Genomic DNA, 20,171 nt, shown 5'->3' on the forward strand with positions numbered 1-20,171 from the left:
CCGCCGCAAACCCCCGCTTTCACGCTGGGGAGGGTCCGCGACGCACGCCCTCGCGAGCGCGGCACGCCGGCAGAGACCCGCCCGCCGCGGCGGGGCTGCCTTCGCCTCACCTGCGTCCTGGCGCTCAGGACACGCAGCGCGCCGGGTCCGGGCACCAGCTCACGCGGCGGGCGGTCGCGCGGCGGCGGCGGCGGCACCGAAGGTCCGCGGGGCGGCCGGCCGAGCGCCCGGCGAGGGGCTTCCTCGGGCCGGGCCGCGAGCGCAGGCTGCGGGGCGAGTCTGCCCCGAGCTCGCCCGCCACCCTCTGCCGTGCGATCGCCCCGGCGCCGGGCCGCGGGCGGGCTCCAGGTAAAGGAGCAGGCCTCGGCCGGCGAGGCGACCGCGGGCCCGCGCCGGGAACGGGGGCAGGACCCGAGCCGGCGGGCAGCCGCCGCCTCGCCAGGGCTCGCCTCAGGGACCCGCGCGGCGGAGCGGGCCCGCCCGCCGGGGCGGGGCAGAGGGCGGTACTCGCTCCGCATTGGCTGCTCGCACCGCGTCCGGCACGCGCTAGCGCGCGGGCGGCGCTTTGTCCTCGCGGCGAGTGCGGAAAGGCGGGAGAGCGGCGGCCGCGGCGGGGGCGCCGGCGGGTCTCTGCGCCCGCCGCTGGAGGCGGCAAGGCAGCCGGCGGGCCCGGAGGTGCAGCAGGGCCGCGCCGGTGCGGCGGGGGCCGGATAAGAGGTGGCTCCGCGCGCGGGCTGGGCCCGGGACTCGCCCCGCCCCCTCAGGCCGCTCCTCCTCAGCGCTCGCGGGCTCGCCGGGAGCGGCGCGGGCCGGCGGGGCCCTGCGGGTGGGCTGCGCGGCGGCGCCCCCTGGCGCCTGGGCGGCGCTGCCCGCTGGCTCGCAGGCCCGGGACCGGCCGCGGCGCAGCTGCCTCCCGCGGCGGCGGGTTTTTCCTCTCCGGCCGAAGCGGAGGGCGGCTGAGGGCTGCGCTCTCGTTCCCCAGTTTCAGCCGTGTTAGTTCGTTTGGGGTTGCGCTTCTCAAAATCGACCGCAGCACGGCGACCGATGAGCACCTGCCTTAGCGGCCCTCGGCGCTGGGCCGCGAGGAGCGGGCTGCCGGCGCGAGTCGACGGGGCGCGGCTGCTCCGGCTCCTGTGCCCCCGGGCATTCCGTACTCCTTGCTACGGGCGGTAGCAGTCGCATGAAGCCCAGGCGCCTGGCTGTGAGCTGGTTAGCAGCAAGGAAGCTGGAGTGAGAGGATGACCCAGTTTTCAAGCCTCTCCCAGGTAAGAGAGGCCGAACTGATGTTGCCTCACAAGCGGAGTTCGTTACCCAGCGTGCAGCACCCCATACGCACACGGAGCCGAGATATAAGTTTATTTCAAGTTTTGTGCAAGACCGAGTGCTAGGCGATAGCTCCACAAAGCCAGCACGCTGCTCGTTCATGCAGGTGCAGTATTTATAGGGTCTAGTTACACATATGCATGAGTAATTACGTAAAGCAGTTTTCTATTGGTCTACATTTTCTCGTCGTATTCTTAAAGCTGCAGTATTACTTTAATATTCTGTGCGTGCCCAAAGGTGAGCTGTCTCTGCTTGGGCAGGGGTCTCCAGCTCAAGGGGTGGGGCTTTTAGTATTATAATGAGGATAGTTCGCTTCTTATCACAAATCTGTTAGCAGCTTCAGATGGTTCCCAAAACATCTTAATTAGCTTACATACTTCTCCAGGATGTGCTTTACGCCCAAGGACAATAATTTTAATTAGACGTTTCACATTCCGGTCTGAATCCCCCTTATCAACTTTATGTAAGTCCTGGCCTTCCACCAGCTCCTGACTGACTCACTAATGCGACAATGTCAGTATTGAAGAGGAGGCTGATGATGTTTAAAGGACAAATTTGCCTCAGCGTGGATTCTGATCGACCAAGCCCCCTACGAGCCTACTTTGTGTTCTGTGCTGCCATGCTTTTCTGTTACTTGCTCACCAGAATAAAGGTGTTGAGAAGCGGTAAGGACGTTAGGATTGTCTGCAAATCCATTGCTTGGTTATCTGAAGAGGCATCTTAAGATAAATTAAATGTAAACAAACACCTGCTCCTAAGGAATCATCACCTCAATAGATTGCTATCACTGGACCTGAGGGTCTTAAAGTTGAGCACAAATACTGCTCAAAGGCCAAAGGGAGAAAGCGGTCCAAGGGCATGTGAATGTATATTTAAATAGATGCATTAACACAGCCCAAATGTCTTAATTTGGATTTTTCTTAAGTGTAAAAGGAGTCATGCTAGTTATTTTCCTCTCAGTGATTTTGCATAGGCGTTAACTGTAAAAGGAGACTGCTGGTTTTTGCATGTGTATGTTCATACTGAAGACAAATCTGTCAGTCCCAGCCATAAGGGAGCATTATAATAACTTTGCAGTGCTGCTTATTACTGTAAGTAGGCCCAGTTCCCTTTTTTATTTTGCTAAGTGCAAGTGCTGCTTGGTAGTAAGCTGACTTAAATTTTCCTGTGCTAAATATCCTTTTTAAAGGCTCAGACACCTTGAGAAAGCACTGTCTGATCTTAAAGCTGAAGATTTTGTTTCTTTGCCACTTACGAGGTAACATAATTGCTGCTTTGTTGGATGAATACCTACTTCCCATCTTTTCCCTATCATTCTCTATGCTCTTCACAAACTAGAGAGTAGCAATTCATGTTGCAGCTATTTGCTGAGAACTTGGGAGTCCAACAGCTCTTTTGCATGCTGTCACCACACAGTTTTTACAGTTGTGTCGGGGGCTAGGGAATACCAGACTTTCTCACCATCAGAAGGTCTTTTGGAACTTAATTGAAACTAACCTCTCTTGGTCCAACAGTTGTAGAAGTAGTCTTGTATATATCTAGCCATAACTGGATTGTTTAAACCATAGATGTAAGGGACGTATCTTCCAGAAGTAGGACTCCTACTGTTCCTGCAAAATCCTCTGGATTTTCTGTTGATTTTAAACATTGTTTTTGGAGAATTTCAATTTTCAAACCTTGCCTGCGAAGGCATTTCTTTATCACCAAATTGTACATATGATAATTACAGTTCATGGCTTGTGTAGAATCCATGACAAGCATGCAAATGCTCCATGACAAGCATGCAAATGCTGTCAGTTTATTATTGCAGTTGCCCTGGACAAAGCTTTTGCTATTATCACAGAATGGCTGAGGTTGGCAGGAGCCTCTGGAGGTCATCTGGTCCACCCCCCCAGCTCAAGGAGGGCCGCCTAGCAGATTCCTTTAGTCTTTCACAGAGGCTTTGCTGCAGTTGAAATAAAATGAAGGTGTTTGGAATAGAGTATCAGATTCCAGGAACATTCATGAAAACTGCAAAATTGAAAGCAAGATTTTTCTGAGAAAATTAAATTTCATATTTGTATCCTGTGAATTCTGGTTCCTTTATTTACTATTTCAAGCAAAGTGTGAATGGAATATCTAATTTGTTGGGAGCTACAGGCATATTTCTAAAAATGAATTTGCATAAACAGAAAAAAATATACCTTGCATCTCTGTAGTATTTTTAGGTGTTGCAATTAATTTGACCCTGGTAACTCATGAGAATGCAGTCAAGCTGACAGGAGATTACTATTTCAGACCCTGCTTTGCCAGGGATGGGAACATTTGTTTTCTAATATTCTAGATCGTTCATGTTTTGTATATGTCAGAGTTTTGATTTTCAGCTTGATTAAATTGTTTTAAGTACTTTGATTCACCTTAATGGCCTTTCTGAATGTAATATTTAATTAAAAAATGGAAGTTAGTAGAATTTTATAAAAATGAGCAGTAATGAGTTTACAACACAGTATGTCGTATTAATTGGAATCTGATAGTTTGCCACATATTGACAATTTCTTGTCTGTCATTATATGCTTTGCATTTCAGTCTGAGTAAACTTTGGTAATCAGGTTAAAAACTCATCTTGTTGGTCAGAAAATATGTTTACAGACTGATTTATTTCTCTCTCGTGCTTTGCATGGAGCTGGGATTAATTAACCTGTTTAATAGATAGTAGTGGCAAAAACAGGTGCTGCCATGGTTGTAACTGATGCAATACAGTCTAGGATTAGAGCTGGGTAATGTATATAGCAGTAGGCTGAAATTACCATTTAGACTGCTCCTGTACACAAGAATAAGGTTACATGCAACAAGCATGGCAAACTGGATTATTTTGCCTTGATGATTCCTGCTGCAAGAGAAGAATGGTATTACCATTTCATCATCTTTTCTCCCTGTATGTTAGAAAGGGCTTATTTTATGTAAAGAAATGGTGGTAGGACGTTGGTGCTGAAACATGCCAAGTTGTTATCACCTTTCCCACAGAGATGTTGGAAATTCAGTTACAGGATGCTAGAAGAGTGGGCAATTGAATATTTATTTATCATCCTCACAGAGTATGCGTTTGGTTCAAGTATCTATTTCTAAATATTATTTGATGTTTCTGCTAAAAACTAACTTTTACACTTTTATGCAAAACTTTCAGGTTCTAAGTGTTGTGGCAGTTGGCATTGTTTCAGGTTGTACCTTTGATTGCTTGAGGGCTATATGCAGTGTAGGTCATTTTTTGTACATAGCACGTGGGTCCTGCAGGTGAGGGCAGGGGGGGCAGAGAGAATTCTCGAGATGAGAAAGGGTGGAGAGCGGGCCATTGATGTCTTCAGTACTAGTACCTAACCTCTGTGAGGTACAGGTTAGTAACTGCTACTTGTCGTAAAAAATTGCATGAGTGAATGGAGATACTTCTATGGATGGTGGCAAAAACATCAAATATTTCAGCGTCATCCTTAGTGAGGGATGAGGAAGAGCAAGAACTGGATTTTCATGAGAAAATGTAAGGAAATAAGTTACTTTCTGCTTCATTTCAGCATCACAGTACCTTGTGAGTAAGGTCTGCTGTTTCCTACCTGGTTGAAAATTTGTAGGTATCACCCCACTGCTAACTGAAGTGAGCAACATCAAACCTGCTGTGCTCAGAAGAAGAATGGCACACTCTTAGCAACTGGGTTTGTGTATGCAGAGGCCATTAAAAGACTTTACAAGAGTCTTAGGGCCATCTTGCCAAGATAAGACATTTATTTTATTTTTAATACTTTTCATCTGTTAACTATGGAATGCTATGTGAACTTAACATATGCTTCTCTTAGGACTGTTCCTTTCTCTGCCACCTACTTTACCTTGTTTGCACACTGAATAGTATAGGAGACTATAAAAATAAAATTAAAAAAAAAAATCCCCTGCCCTATTGATTTTTCCTAACTGGTTATGCAGTTGTCTCTGGATGCTGTTAACAGTCAACCCCTAAACTGAACTCTTCACAGTAGTTCCCTGCTTGAGTCTGGGCTTAACTATGGAATGGCACCTCGTGCTGCTCCATAAAAAGTAATCAAGCGAAACTCTTGGGAAGGTAGATAAACAGTTTTAAGGTCTAACTGGCACTTAACAGCACCATGAGGCTTTTCCTAAGGAGAAATACTGATGTTTACAGTAACACACAGGAGAATTTTAAAAGGACAAAGAATGTATAGCAGATGTATGCAACTTCCCTCCCACACAAACAAAACTGGAACTTTATGTTAATACCAACAAAAGCAGGAGTATGTTAGTAGGTGCATCATGGGTTTTTGCCACCTTCTGGTTTTGCTGGAAGCAAAATAAACAGACAGACAAATAAAAGATCTGTGCCAACAGCTGGGTGTAGAGTGGCTCTGAGGGTTATCAGCAGGTTAATTCTCCGTGGGCACAATGGCAATCTTTGAGTATAGTTGGCAGTTCCAGCTGGGCATAACAAGTTGGTCTGCATCTTCCTGCTTCTAGGGGTTGTTTGGGTCTGTTACTTGGCAAAATAAAGCAAATCTCTGCCTGGATAACCGAAAGAGCACGAATGCTGCTCTCCTGATGTGAACTTCTGGATAAATCTGTTCCACTTAATACTCCACTTTAAAAGTAAAAATTGTTTTTCATAAAGATGCACTTGCAATCACTGAACAACTAAGAGAGCTGTAGTGAGGTAGCCCACTTTACAAGGCAAAACACATGGCTGGGAAGGAGTGAAAAAAGACAAAGCTTTTGGTAGTGAATTAACATGTTAGTGGCATGTATTACAAAAAATTGTATCTAATAGGGTTTTGAACCTTTAGTGCATCTGCACAGAGCTGCAAATTTTTAGCTCTGAAATAGGTGGGGTTTTTTTATAGTTACATATTGATAAAAACCCTTTTACTACCATTTAATTTATTTATACACTTAGATTTTTTTTTTTTCCTGGCTGCATTTGCAAAGACATGCAGAATGGTAGTGCTGTTCCTCAGTCAAGGAAGCATAGAGAATTTTATCTTTTATCAGCCCTGTTCATGCCTTCACTGTAGTCTACAGTACTCCTGGATCAGCAGAGGTCACATTTACTTCAGCAGGGACAATTTAATCAAACTGTGAGGACAGCAGGGACAAATTAATCAAAGTGATTTCATCACTCCTGTTGTAGGTAATAAAGGTGAGGGGCAAAGTTGCAACTGTCTCACTGGATTCTATAAGCTCTTCTACTTTGTTTTGGGATCACTTAAACCAGGTGGAAACTAGCTCATTCCCAGGGACTGGTTTAGTATAATCATAGCTTGACACAGAGACATCAGGTCTAATGAAACGATAGCACTCACAGGGGGTGGCGAGGGGGGGATCTCAGTGGAAAGGAAACATTTGTTAGTTTACATTTCTTTCCTTATGCCTGGGTCTGTGCTTCTCACCTGCGCGTGTTCAGCACATAGGGTGGGGCTCAGCTCACTTTGCCACTCACAAGGGACCAGCTGACCTGTGCGGGGAAAGAGTTTTTTCTGAGTTTCGCTCTAAGTTTGATGGTATTACACTCCCCTTCTGGAGAACAGCATAGCAAGATTTGAAGCTTCACTGATTCTTCAGTGCTCACAGAGAGACAAGTTTTTTGAACAATGTACTTCAATAGAAAAGAAAGGCTTACTCCACTAGTGCAGACATGAAAAAGTATGCCTAATGAACACAGGCCTGGACAACAGTGGTGATGACACAGATCCATAGTGTAGATAAGCAAACTGCTTGTGCTTATTCCCAATGGACTACACTGAAGCTAGGGTCCTCAAAAAAACTAGTAGTACATATATGGAAAAATACCATGGCTAATATGAAGGCTGTAAGCATATGTCAAAATCTAAATCTAATTAAAACGTTCAATACTAAGAGTATGTGTTGCCTTTTTTTTAACTCTGAAATATATCAAATATTTTGTCTCTGAGCATCTCTTCACAAAATACCTGGGATTTATAAGCAAAGGCTTATGCATACACAGTCATTTCTCCTTCTTCCCCAAAGTAAATTACAGGTGGGTTCCAAATACAAACATGCAGTCCTATGATTCTGCTTCTGTGCATGTCACAGAATATCCAGTTAGTTGAAGTCACTAGTGATACATCTTTAGAATAAAACTTGATGCACACCAATTTGCAAACTTCTTATGAAATACGCTTTTATTTATGTTTAGTTGTGAGCAGAGAGGTACATTTTGACCACGTTCTGTTGGAAGCTTACATGTTACAGAGCTTCTGTGGTTTAGTGCAATAGTTTGTCCTAACCTTCTCATGAACACAGTCACTATAGTCAGTGTTACATTTACCACACTTGCAGCTGACAGCCACAGGGTAGGAATAATAAGGGATGGTGTGATGAGGACAGCCCGGAATCAGTGCTGTTTGATACAACATCTCTTTATATGTGCACACGTTCTGGGACAGAGCACTTTTGAGTAGCAGCTTCTTGCCATTGCTGTCCTACAAAAGAAAAAAGAAACAGTTTGTTTCACTGAAGCATGCATGAGTGTCAGAACACTTCCTCTGATGTTTTCTCAAACGTGCAGAAAGCAAACCTCTTTACACTTAGAGTGGCTCTGATGTTTTCAGCATACTTCTGTTCAGGTCTGTAATTTTGAATCTGCATGTCATTGGGGGTCTCTACCCCCATAGATATGTTCACCTTGCTTTTATGGTTTTAACTAATCTGCTTGGCTCAGAGTGCTAACAGTGCTTTGTAATCTGTATTGGCTACCTACTGACCAAGGTGGAACTTAAAACGCTATGTTGAACAGTGAAGCTTAAACATAGTATTCGGCATGCCTACATGCAAGATCTCCACAGCTAGCTGTCATACCAGTAGTGGTAGTCGGAGTTACCCAAGTCATTTACATTAAATAAGAGTGACTAAATATAATCTGCTTCTCACCTGTTCCATCCTGACCCCACAAACTGACTACAGAGGCTCTGCAGTGACAGCAGCAGTCAGTTCTCTGCTATGCCACTGCTCTTATAAACTCTGTAGTTCCGGAGGCTTGGCATTTCTCATCCATACCTTTGCAAAAAGCTAACTTGAAAACACAGTGATAGTGTGATTTTTCTGTCTGTGACAAACACTATTAGAATTGGATCATTTACACACAATTTTCCAGTGATAATAGACACTTGTTTTGCAGTGATGGCCATTATAGAAACAACTGCCTAAAACAGAGTAATGCCTTGTACCCGAGTCATGCAAAATCCAGCGCAGATGGTGGTGTTGATGGCCAGGCAGTAGGCACATTCCCTTTTCTCCACATGGATTATATACTCGGAAGGAGCACAAAGTGATGCCGTTTGACCGAAAGTCACGCCAAAGAGGAGAGACATCACAAAGAAGGGACTCATGCTAGATGGGGGAAAAAAACAAACAAACAAAGCAAACCCTAAGTAAAATTAGATGTACCTTACATCCCTTTTCTCAGAATTTGACAAGAACAGTTATGGCAGTCACAGACTAGAAGTAATCTTAACTTTTTTAGCTATAGCCTAACAAATTATTTCCAATCTCAGACCTTTAATTGAAATAGTACTAACCACTAAACAGAAAAGAAAGGTAAACGGGCCATTAACAACATATAACAAATTCACTTTTTCCCCACTAAAGCATATTACATGGAACTTTTCACTAATGAGTGATAAAATGCTGACACAGAAAAATAACAGGAGCTAAAGGATTTGAAAATGTGACATATGTGAGAGAACACAAGCTCTAGAATTAACCAGAGATGCTAAAATAATCTCACTGGTTTAAAAATAATTTTCTAAAGAAAGCATCTTATAAAATGTTCAAGAGAGAAAAAGAAACAGCTGTGCATATCAGGCATACCACTGTATTTTTACTTTCCAGTTGGCTTAGAGACATGACGAAATGGGAACGCTGCCAAGAATTAAATAATAGATTCAAGCAAATTACAATGAAGAACATCAGCAAAGAGTTCAAATCAATGAATCCCCACTTTATCTGTCTGTTGTGCTGACCTCATTTCTCAGACCTGCTGGGGGATCCCGAGAACAAAGCTTTGATTAGCTCCGAGACAATTCCAGGGTCTACTCTATAGCCTCTAGACTACAAACTTTAAATGACAGTGTCCACAGACATATGGACATCACCCTCTAGTCTCTTCCAGCTGTCAGTTTCCCATAGCAAAAGCCATTCATCACACAGTCTGGTTTACCCTGTAGCTGCAACAATGCAAGTCTGGAAAGACCAACCTCTTGTCAGCTGAATTCTTCCCTATTACAGGAGCCTGATTCTGCCTTGAGCTGGGAGAGGCAGTGACCCAGCACAAGCTCTGTGTGTGCTTTATACTCTCCAGGCTAATTACAGGCTGATCTTACTGTTTATATAATTGCATCTGAATTGCTGCTTTCTTATCGCAAAGTAATCTATTGAAAATTCATGCTGAACCACAAACCAAATGCGATAGGAACAAATGTGTCCATAATATCCTAACCTGGAAACTGGAGCTGGAAATCTAATTATTTTAACAGTCATTCTCTTCTCAGGCTTTTAAACTAACCACTGCTTTAAAAAAGTTATTATTGATTAATTTAATCACTACATAGGGCAGCAACACCATGACAGCAAGGCTAGCATGGAAATGGAGGCATCCTGAATTGCATATGGCTCATTCTACACCTATGTTTTGTGGAAGTTTTATGAAGTCTGGCTCACTCAGTTTGCTCGTTACCAGGCAGGCACAACTGAGAGATGCAGTGCTATACACATAAAGTAACAAATCTCAGATCAAAGCAATTGCTCTACAGTGTGGTTAGGTACAGCCTGTCTTACCTACTCAAACAAAACACAGAGAAGTTATCTGGCCTTGAACCTACTGAGCAAATACTGAAGTAAAAGAGCAACTCACTCTGAAATACTAATTGATAGGGGAAAAACTTTTAAGAAACCACTCCTTGTAGCACAATGAGAAGCAAAATATTGCACCAACACCAGTGAAACTGAGATGTCCATAGATGAGGGAAAACCACTTGCATTTAGGGCTTCGTGGAACACCTGGGAGGAGCAAAAGTAAGAAAGGGTCGAGCCAGCATGCACGTCTTGCACTGACTGAGCACAAAGCCACTGTTCTCTACTGCTTCATCAGCGTCCGGCCAGCCTTCTCACTATGCTTATTCACTGCAGCTCTGTTAACACCTACCCTCCCTTTCAGTTAATCCCCTAACTGCCATTTGGACTTTGATCTGATGTATGTCTTACGCAGGTCGACCACAGTCTTGATTTATGTAGCCATAAGAAATATGATAAAGTTGAGTTTGAGCTGGTAAACATGGTCACTTTGGGCTGTTAGAGGAGTGATCCAGTCAGGCCTGACTGGTGTTTAGCTAATTCCTGAATAATATTGCCTCCTTTTCCTGTGGTTTCTGACTGCTGCACACAGCTTTGTGTCCTGGACTAATTCTCCAAGGGCTTTTTTGGATAACATGATAGAGTTCTTGTTCTATTAAGACTAGCCAAATGCTTTCTGTTTTCATGGAGTCTTTAATTATGGGTTAATTTCTACCATATAACTTCTCAGGAATTAAATATAACTCTTTCTGGCTTAAGAACATGAGCAGAGCATTAATTGTACTCTCAGTAACATCTGTCCATCTACACTTAGCAACAGAAGTATAACACTGGTATTTTGCTACTGCTCCAATACGTTATTTAACTCTATTTTTCTGCCATGTTTTAAATGCAGTTAAGCATACAGGCTATATGAGTATACACATACATACAGCCATATGTAGATAATGTCTGTGTGTGTATATTTACATACACACATTATATATACATATATACACTACATATATATGTATGGGTTTGGTTGTTTAAAAATTTAATCACAGAAAAGAATATTTGTTCATGGAAAATCTTAAGAGTATTTCAAAGGAGACAATGATCCTGAAAGGAAAAGGAAACAATTCATAAAACTAAATCCTGGAGAGGACAGAAAGTACCCAAAATAAGAATAAAAATGGCATTCCTAAGCAAGAATATCGTGTGTGACCCTTGCATGCATAGCTGAAGCAGGTACAGCCGATTCTTTTCTCTAAAGATTTCACAGTGATTTACAAGCACAGCTTTAGGCAATTGGAGCTCTATTTGTAGGCACTGGTTCTGACAGGAAGACACCCACATCACGTTTAAAGTGTCCTCAACTTACCCTATAAGAATATAGGCAGAGGACAGATCAGAGTATGAAGGCTTATATCCTTTGCTGCTTCAAAGTGCTAATTTCTCTGATTTGAGACAAATGGGTGTAACTGGGGGGTGGGGGGGGTGTATTCAGATTAGGGTAAAAAAGGATTAAGAATTTTCTTTAAGAGGATTTAAGGAACTGTTGTCTGCAAACATCAATAGTAAAGAAAAAAATTTTAACAATACTTGAAAGTCTGTCATAGTGAAGATGAAAAAGTGAATGCAACAATAGAAACTATAGCAATGAAAGAAAAGGAAAACAAACAACAATCACTGTTAGAAGTGAGAAAATGTAGAAAACTCACATAGGAAGCTGGAGACTAGGAAATAAACTTCTGTCAGGACAGAGGCCAAGAGTAATGTCAAGGGACGTTACTAGGTGAAGACAAGCTGTTGATGCAGAGTAAGTGCACAGCCTTCAGTAAATACATGTGCATTTGCAAATGTGGTGGCTGAACAACCAACATACATATTTGCAACAAAAAGTATTAAATAAATTGTATAAGGAATAAATATTTTAAAATCAACATCATTAGCTAGCTAATGCTAATTTCAACAAGTCTTGGAATACTGAGGAAATTTCAAAACGTAAAGAAAAGTGCTAATATTATGCCAATATTTAAAGAGAGAATGTTGATGCAGGTAACTCTCAACCAGCTACCCTGACATCTAACCCTGATAAATCAGGTAGAATAACAGAAAGCTGATACAGGATTTCAGCAATAAAGAATTAATGGGTGAGAGCATAATTAATGCCCATCAAGATGGTGTTACATAAAATAGGTCATGCCACACAAACCTGATTTCATTCTTTGAGGTGATTACAAATTTGGTTGTTAAGGCAACTACATAGATGCAATGTCCTTAGTTCCATCTGTCCAGAGCCCTACTGTCATGAAGATTTAGAGCTATCGGGCAGAGTCCAATGTGGCGTATGCTGAATGTTAGGAATTATTAATCACTGGAGCAGGTAGTATAATTTCAGCAGTGCATTTATTCACCGCAACTTTTTTACCCAGCCTCTGAATGCACTGCAGTGCATTACAGAAATATCTGACCAAATATTAAGAATGAAAATTCATTTATCTGGAAGCACTAAATTAGTTTCAGTGGACCTTGAGACTAATGTGACTACTGCTGCTCATACTCAGGTTAGCTCCACACTGATATGGACACAGAACCTCTTGGCTACTACCTCTTCTTTGCTGGCATCACGTTAGCCTGCCCATCTGTCAGAGATGCACTAAACATCACCAGAGTCATGTATACACACATTCATATCTCTTCAGTAATTTACACAAACTATTAAGCTGGTAGAACAACTTTTCCTTGATTGTCCTTCTGGATATGACCATAGAGTTCATTCACTACGGACCTCTCCGAACACTCAATGGGAGCCAGATCCCACTACCTAATGGGAGCAGCAAGACAAAAGACTGTGGCAGGACAACAGAGTCCAGTGTGGCAATCTAGGAGTGCCTGAGGCTTCTTTCATATGGTTTCCTAAAATCCACAGTTAAAAGTCTGATGCTTATGGATCCATTTCTTTGGTTGCCCCCCTGCTGACCTGCAGACTATTCAGTGATAGGAAGTTTTAATGTGCTTTTACAGCCATCAGCTTTGTAGCCCTGTTCTGGAACAGCCAGTTACACTGTTAATTATTTATCTTTAACCTTTCTGTTAACTAAACCAATCCATTCACTGACATCAGTTATTTTACACTTTCATTAAGTGAAAGACAGTATGCTGATGTTCTACAAGAAGCGTTTTAAGTGATCTCTGTAAACAGAATTTAGTAATCATAAAATTCTTGGGTTCATTACCCAGGAATCTCTGTAATGGGCTAGAGAAATTCAGTGCATACCAGAAGCTTATATGTAAAACTAATTTAATAGGTTTCTCTGTCACTGACCAATGCCTAAGATAAAAGTAGGAACAATGAGGAGAAGTTATCACACATTATTCCTACTCACTCTTCCCCTGTTAGTAGTACAACACAATGAAAATTTTGTGATCTTATGAGCAGGTTAACTTACAGAGCAGAGTAACTCTTGTTTCCACTGCATATAGCACTGTGGATATTAAAATAAAAACATGTCCATGCTTGCAAACAACAGAGAATTAGAAGCTATGCTGATGAAAAACAGACAAAGCCAATCAGATTTCTAAAAAGATTAGTATTCTGGTAGAGGAATTATTTCCAACCCCATTCTGTTGCAGACCTCCACTGATAAAAGGAAATAAGATCCTGATATGCTGCCATAGAAACAAGTGTTTTTGCCAGGTTTTGCATTTAAACAGACTGTGGCTGCTGAATTTTCAAAGCTAATCTGTCTATTGCAAGTCTCTCTGTAATAGCTTGAAACATAGCTCTCATCTCTTAAATTTATAGATTCACAGATGACCGCTCCTCTCTTTCCTAAGATTAGCTGCAGCATTTCTTATCAACCACAGATTAAAACAGCAATTCTCTTTGTCGCATATCATATGCCAACGATCTCCATTTATGGTCCGAAAAGACTTCATAATCCTATTTGCTCTTTGGCTCATATGATAGACCACTTTTATTTGGTTTCATTTCTTTGGAAAGCGCTAGATATTTCTGTTATTCTAAGATACACAATCACTACACTGAGGACAAAACTTAAAAAAACCCAAACAACAACAACAACAACAAAGCCAAAAGCCTTCTGCAGTATTATCGAGGATGGATGACCATACCCACCCGGTATCACAGCAATGCTATGGGGTAAAAGTCACAGGCACTTTTCCATTTCTAAGGGTGTATTGTTCTCCTGATTTGACTGGCAATCTGATAAGCAGTCAGTAGGCAATCAGACAAGATCTTCACTGATGAAGGTCTGGTATGGAGACTTGACACTATGCATGTACAACTGACTTTTTTTAGATCAGAATTTAAGCTAATTACACATGCTCAGTACAAACACTGGGGTATGTTTCTGTTTCTCCTTTTAGGCTTTGGGCATGCAGTCCTGTCGGATGCTGCTCTTACCCAAAACACATTCCTCTCTTAGGCAATCTCACATGCCCACCTGAAAAAGAAGTGTCTACCACAGCTATGACAGACTGTGAAGCCCACCAAAGTGAATGCCTCCCAATAAGGAAGCCACTCTAAGATTCCAACTAAAAAATAAAATGGCTGTAAGGAAGGAAAAGGAAAGACTGTTTTTCCTCATGAACCCTTCCCTCCCAAGATACTCCCAGTAGAAGCAAGGCAAACTAAATGAAATACTTTGGTATCTAGGCACAGAAAAGGTTGTAGGAATAACACTGTTATTTGTACTGGGTTTTTTCTTATTAGAGACATTCAACTCCTGTAGCAATTTTTAAAAAAAATCCTTTTAATTTAGAAATTTAAAGGAATATTATTACTGTTTTAGAAATTGTTGTCCTTTATAATAACTATAATGCATACCTGAGGATTTTTTAAATAAATCTTTTTAATCAAGATTTTAACATCTTCCTTACATATGCTTGGGGAAAACTGTTAAAAGTGATTCTTCCAGTACAGTGTCCGATCCTGAAGAAGCTACTTTTTAAAGGCACTGTGAAGTAAGATCAGCAGCTGCTGACATGTAACATTCCCCTTCCTCTCATATGCCCCAGTTAGTTTCAGTCAGGTGAGGTCAGCACTAGTGTGGGTATCCTGACTAATCTCTAACCCCAACGCAGCTTCACTGGTTTCCACAGAGACACTCCTGCGTTTCGCCCAGCCCTTCAAGGGAGGGTATTGGAGAGCCTGGAGGAACAGGCACACGCTAAGACATCGGCTCTGTTACTCAGTACTACCTGCGGGCCCACAGACTCCTGCATTTGTCAGCTTGGGTGAGTCCTAAAAGTGTGATTTTCTTAAGATCTGTTCTTATTTTCCGCATTCTGTTTTGCAATCTCTGCTTTCGCAGCTTTTAAACAAAGCAGATTTTTAAATACTATTTGGAAACAACTAGCAGTAGCGTCCAGTGACAATTACAATGTACCTGGAAGTGCTTACATAAGCTAACCCTGTACTGCAGTTTTAAATCCTGGCAGTGGTTACATTCTTCTTTTTTACATAAGATACATAATGTGGGTTTTCTCAAGTTGTTGAAGTAACCTTGTCGTCTGATTTGAAACACTTGTAATATTGTATCAAGTTTTGTCACAATTCTAGAGTATGCCACTTCATGAGGCAGTATGCAATAAAAAACACTTGCTACAATATGCTGTGCATTTAACAACAAAGAAAACAGACCAGAGAGATATATTTTTGGACCACTTGCTGGGGGAACGCCTTTCTTTACACAGTGCTACCACAAGTTATGAGTCTCTTGCTGAATCTCTCAGTGTTATCCAGTATAGAAGTTAAATATAAGTACTGGGTAATAACGGGGGTTGGAATATTCATTTAAAAAATTCAACTTTTGAGTAAACCCCCAACACTCTGTACTAATGAAATAACAAGCTCATAATTTTGAAATTTCCTGTGCTTAATAAAGCCATGATGGAAAAATGGTACTGACGTGACATTTGAATATTTTATGAGAGATCCAAGACAAGCATTACAATAGGTAAATGCTCATTATTTGTCTTCTCAGACTTAGAACTGAATTTTCAATTCAACTTTTTAGGCTTTCGCCTCTTCTGCTTTTGGTTTAGGCTGTTGTAACAAACTGGTGTACTAAAAAGTTATTACTTATCACATAGAAAAAATAATTCTCAATTCGAAGCAAGTATCTGCACCAGCAATTAGGCATTAAATATATGGCCAAGGTAAGTATTTAAATTGAATCAGCTCTTTCCTTAATACACACATTTTATGATCTATAGACCTACAAGGGCTACTCAGTTATCCAGTAAGTAGATTCAAGGAAAACTATTATTTGTTCCGAAGGCAATTCAGAAAAAGAGGAAAGAGCAGATTAAACAAAGACAAATAAACCTGCTGCTGAACAAGAAAAGTGAGACAATATAATGAATGGAATTCAACCTATACATTTTCCACTCCTTTTCACTTGTTGTTACCTTATGGCAAAGTACTTTGTTCAGGCCAAAGATTATGTATTTCTTATAAAAGAGACCATACAAACAAAGGCACAGAGTGGATCTGGAAAAACAATAGCAACAAGCTTTATAGCATCCAGTATTTCAGCTGAAGTTGATCAAACCAAGGTGCAAAATGCAGCTATCAGCTGGAATACAAAAAGCATCAGAATGGATAGAAGCAGTTCCTCAGCTTTAATAACCACATCGCATCTGGCACGTGTTGCCTGTAACACCATTCACCACACTAAGAAGTCTTCAGATATCACAAGGCTCAAGCTGGTTGTCACTCTGCCACCTACATTTTCATCATTTAAAAGAGCTGTGAGTCAAGCAACATCAGAAACAATGAAACCAAGCAATCAGCTTTGCACAGCCATACCAGTAAACATCCTTGAAGCTCTGACTCCAAATCATACAGCCCCGGCTTCAGGTAGGTGTCCCTACATGTGACAGCAGCATTTCCTTGAATTGCTGGGGCCAGACCTGTTTATTTTAGTTGAAGGCACAGTACAGATGAAGAGCTGTATCAAGAACTTGACGACAGTGGAAAAGTCTGAAGGACTAGGACATACCGTTCTGTGAACGAGGAGGGTTGAGGAGGTGAGAGCAGGAAAGTGACAGCATCTGCCTTAGAAAAAAAGGAAAAATACTTAAAGTACTAGAGAAAAATAAAATTGCACACATGGTAAGTAAGGATGATAGGATGAAGGAAAGCAGATGTGGTAGGCCAGAGCATTGCTCACCCTCCCTGAAGAAGTATTTGACAGAAGTATTTGGCCTCAGACATTGAAGACCACATCCTCCTTAAAATTGATAGTAAAGACCCAGAGTAAAAAGGAATGTGACAAATGTATCAGGTATATGTATTTCACTGGAAATAGCATTGAAAAAAAGGAAATATTCTGTTTAATTGATAACTTAATTGAGAACTACTTTTATTGGCACAGGTTAATATAAATTTTAAAACCTTGTGAAAAAGGTATTCAGAAATAAGCTTATCTTGCTAATACTTTTAAAGAAAGCATATATATAAAAACATATATATATATATATAAATATATATATAAAACTTTACTTGTAGTAAATGGGACTAGCCAATAACAAGTGTCATGGCTAATGTCAGAATATAGCCTTTAAAACTTTAATAAAATTCCACAGATAAAAGCATCAATATTCACTACTATGAATAGCTGCTAACTGGTAGCTTTCAATTTTTACTTTTTTGAATTGTGTGCTACCTGAAGGATTCACAAGCCAAAGCACATGCATTTATTAATTTTCATTTGCTTTTCCTATGCAAACCGGATTAATGCCTACCATAAAGTTGTTTATATTTTCAGTTTTATTTACTATATATAGCCCATTCACAGAAACAGGCATAGTATGAGGCAAATATGATTTTACATCCTTCCTAGATGATTACATTTCCTGTAAGCTTTCTATAGTGGTACTAACAGTATTTTTGCAATTTTGCAGATGATCGATACAATACACCATGACACACTCATGATATCAGGAGGATTATATGATGTACCACGGATTCACAACCCTGCCACGACAGTACTGGAAAATAATGAGGTCCTAACTGATTACTTACCATTTGAGTCTAGATGTGGGCAGTAGACTTGAGTTCTTACCTCTTCAAGTGGAAAGACTTTTCTCCACCTTCAAGACATTTTAATTACCACAAGACTCGCTGTGACATGCAGAAGCTCTTACAATAGTTAACTAGTATTTCTAATTCTTACTGCTTAAGTTTCTTGTCATTTCTTCTCCTACAATGTCAGGTACTGTACATATACCACTCTACTGGAAATCATGTTTGGTAGATACCAATTTCTTTTTCGTGTAAAGTCTCAATGAACAATCATTTAAATCCTGTTTTTTATAGCAAGGCATTCAAATATCAAATATTTTGGAATTAGCAACGCTATGAATGTGGGTAGGCTAGGATGTATGTGGATTTTGAATCTTAACTTCAAGACTGCAGAATTGTAGTTCATGGATCTGTATGTGAGCCATAGCTGAGAAGACTAGAGAGTAGAAGTCTCATTATATTCAGAAACAACTGGAATTTTTACTTTTGATTGCTCAGTAACTAGCTTAGGAGTCGAGTCTGCATATCTGTTGAAGATGCCCACAACAGCAGCAGCAAAATTAGAAATACGCCATCTTGAAATGAAGTAACAAGCCTTGGCAGGTATTTAGATCTTGTATAAAACACCACCCCCTATTAAAATAAATAACAAACTGCACATATATGTTGCGTTTCTGGTGACTGCATTTTCTTTTTCCTGCAAAGTAGCTGAAGAGCTATTAGTAAGTAACATCCCGAACTAAAATGGAGAATAACTGACTTTGCATGACATTCTCTGTATCCAGTCAAAAAATAAGTAATTAATGTATCTGGGAGAGGTTTAAATGGATTATTTTACACTACTTATGGTAAAATAATCTTTCTTGGAAAGAACAAACATCTGGAATTTGTGTGTTAAAAGCAGCTTCTCTGTTCTTCATTTGCTCTAATTTACACTATTTAAGCAGATATGTTATAAAAACTCAATATTCCACAAACATATGAAATATCTTTCCAGCAAGAAGAGCCATTCTAACTTCTCAGAAAATTCTTCAGCTCGCATAACAGATTCCATTTCCAAATATGGAGAAAAAACCAGTATATTCTTTCAGATCTTTGGAGAATATTTGTCAGTTACATACAATAAAAAAATCATTATTAATACCACTGCTTAACAGATAAGGCATAAGGAACCGAAACTACTAGCCTATACATAAAATTGCTACACAAAAAGAATGAAATATACATGTTTTGCTACCCACTTCAGATGAATCCAGGACTGTGATTTTTCATAATATTTTAAGATGGACCTGTAGTTTTCTTGTTATCTCTAGGCTCTGAAGCAGGTTCTTGTTGTTGTGAAACCAAGATTAATCAAGGATTAACACAGAAATATATGTTATTCTAAACTATTCTTACATGTACACTGCAGAAGCCGTTAGTCCTTAGGAAGGCTGCCTGGTGATTTATATCTGTGTTCTAAAACATAAAGCAACAACATCTGGTCCCACACTTTACATTTCAGATAAACAATTTAATGACATCTTAACATTGTTTTTACAATCTTAAAACATGTGTGCATATTTTATTCCTTATGAAGCCGAAATCTTCTTAAACCAAAGTAATTCTATTGAAAATTCAATTTTAAAAGTTTCAAAACTGTTTTAACATACTGAAATAGTAGCTACTGAAAACAAAACAGTCTAAAAAGACAGTTCTGACAACATTTAAAATGAATGAAAAAACAAGATGACTTGGTAAAAGTGCATGCTTTTTAACACCTTCAGTATTTATTTCACTAAATAATATCCTTTTGTGAATTATGTATTAAGCAAAGGAGAGTAAATTTAAAAGAACAAAACTGAATTTCTTTAAAACCAGTATTTCTAATGCCAGGCTTTTTTTTTTCTTTTTGAAACAGCTTTCTATGTAGTTATATTTATTTCTAAATTTAAAAATGGGCTAATTAGTCTCCCAACTTTTTAAAGCATAG

At 40.5% G+C, this 20,171-nt stretch overlaps 2 protein-coding genes across 2 annotated transcripts in view; both read right to left on the reverse strand.

Moving 5' to 3' along the window:
• LOC140643359 (uncharacterized) overlaps positions 1-2,019 on the reverse strand; it is a 131,252-nt gene extending 129,233 nt beyond the window's left edge. The window contains exons 1-2 of the mRNA XM_072845023.1: positions 1,966-2,019; positions 111-1,160 (exon numbers count right to left, since the gene is read on the reverse strand). Coding sequence (XP_072701124.1) covers positions 111-1,160; positions 1,966-2,019 — 1,104 coding nt within the window. The remainder of the gene's footprint in view (positions 1-110; positions 1,161-1,965) is intronic.
• A 5,534-nt stretch (positions 2,020-7,553) lies between these two features.
• Positions 7,554-17,130, reverse strand: TSHB (thyroid stimulating hormone subunit beta). The gene is made up of 3 exons (XM_072886301.1): positions 16,982-17,130; positions 8,541-8,703; positions 7,554-7,796 (listed from the first exon to the last, which is right to left on the reverse strand). The coding sequence occupies exons 1-3, from the start codon at positions 17,014-17,016 to the stop codon at positions 7,554-7,556; spliced, it is 441 nt and encodes a 146-aa protein (XP_072742402.1). The 5' UTR covers positions 17,017-17,130.
• Positions 17,131-20,171: the final 3,041 nt, after the last annotated feature.

This window comes from Ciconia boyciana, chromosome 23, assembly GCF_034638445.1.
Source record: "Ciconia boyciana chromosome 23, ASM3463844v1, whole genome shotgun sequence".
NCBI classification, from domain to species: domain Eukaryota; kingdom Metazoa; phylum Chordata; class Aves; order Ciconiiformes; family Ciconiidae; genus Ciconia; species Ciconia boyciana.

Coding starts and splice junctions, on each gene's coding strand:
- TSHB (XM_072886301.1), bottom strand. CDS start 17,016: ATGATTTGGAGTCAGAGCTTCAAGGATGTTTACTG. Junction 8,704..16,981: donor AGCTTCAAGGATGTTTACTG/GTATGGCTGTGC, acceptor TCCCCCATCTAG/CATGAGTCCCTTCTTTGTGA. Junction 7,797..8,540: donor CTGGATTTTGCATGACTCGG/GTACAAGGCATT, acceptor TTTCTTTTGTAG/GACAGCAATGGCAAGAAGCT.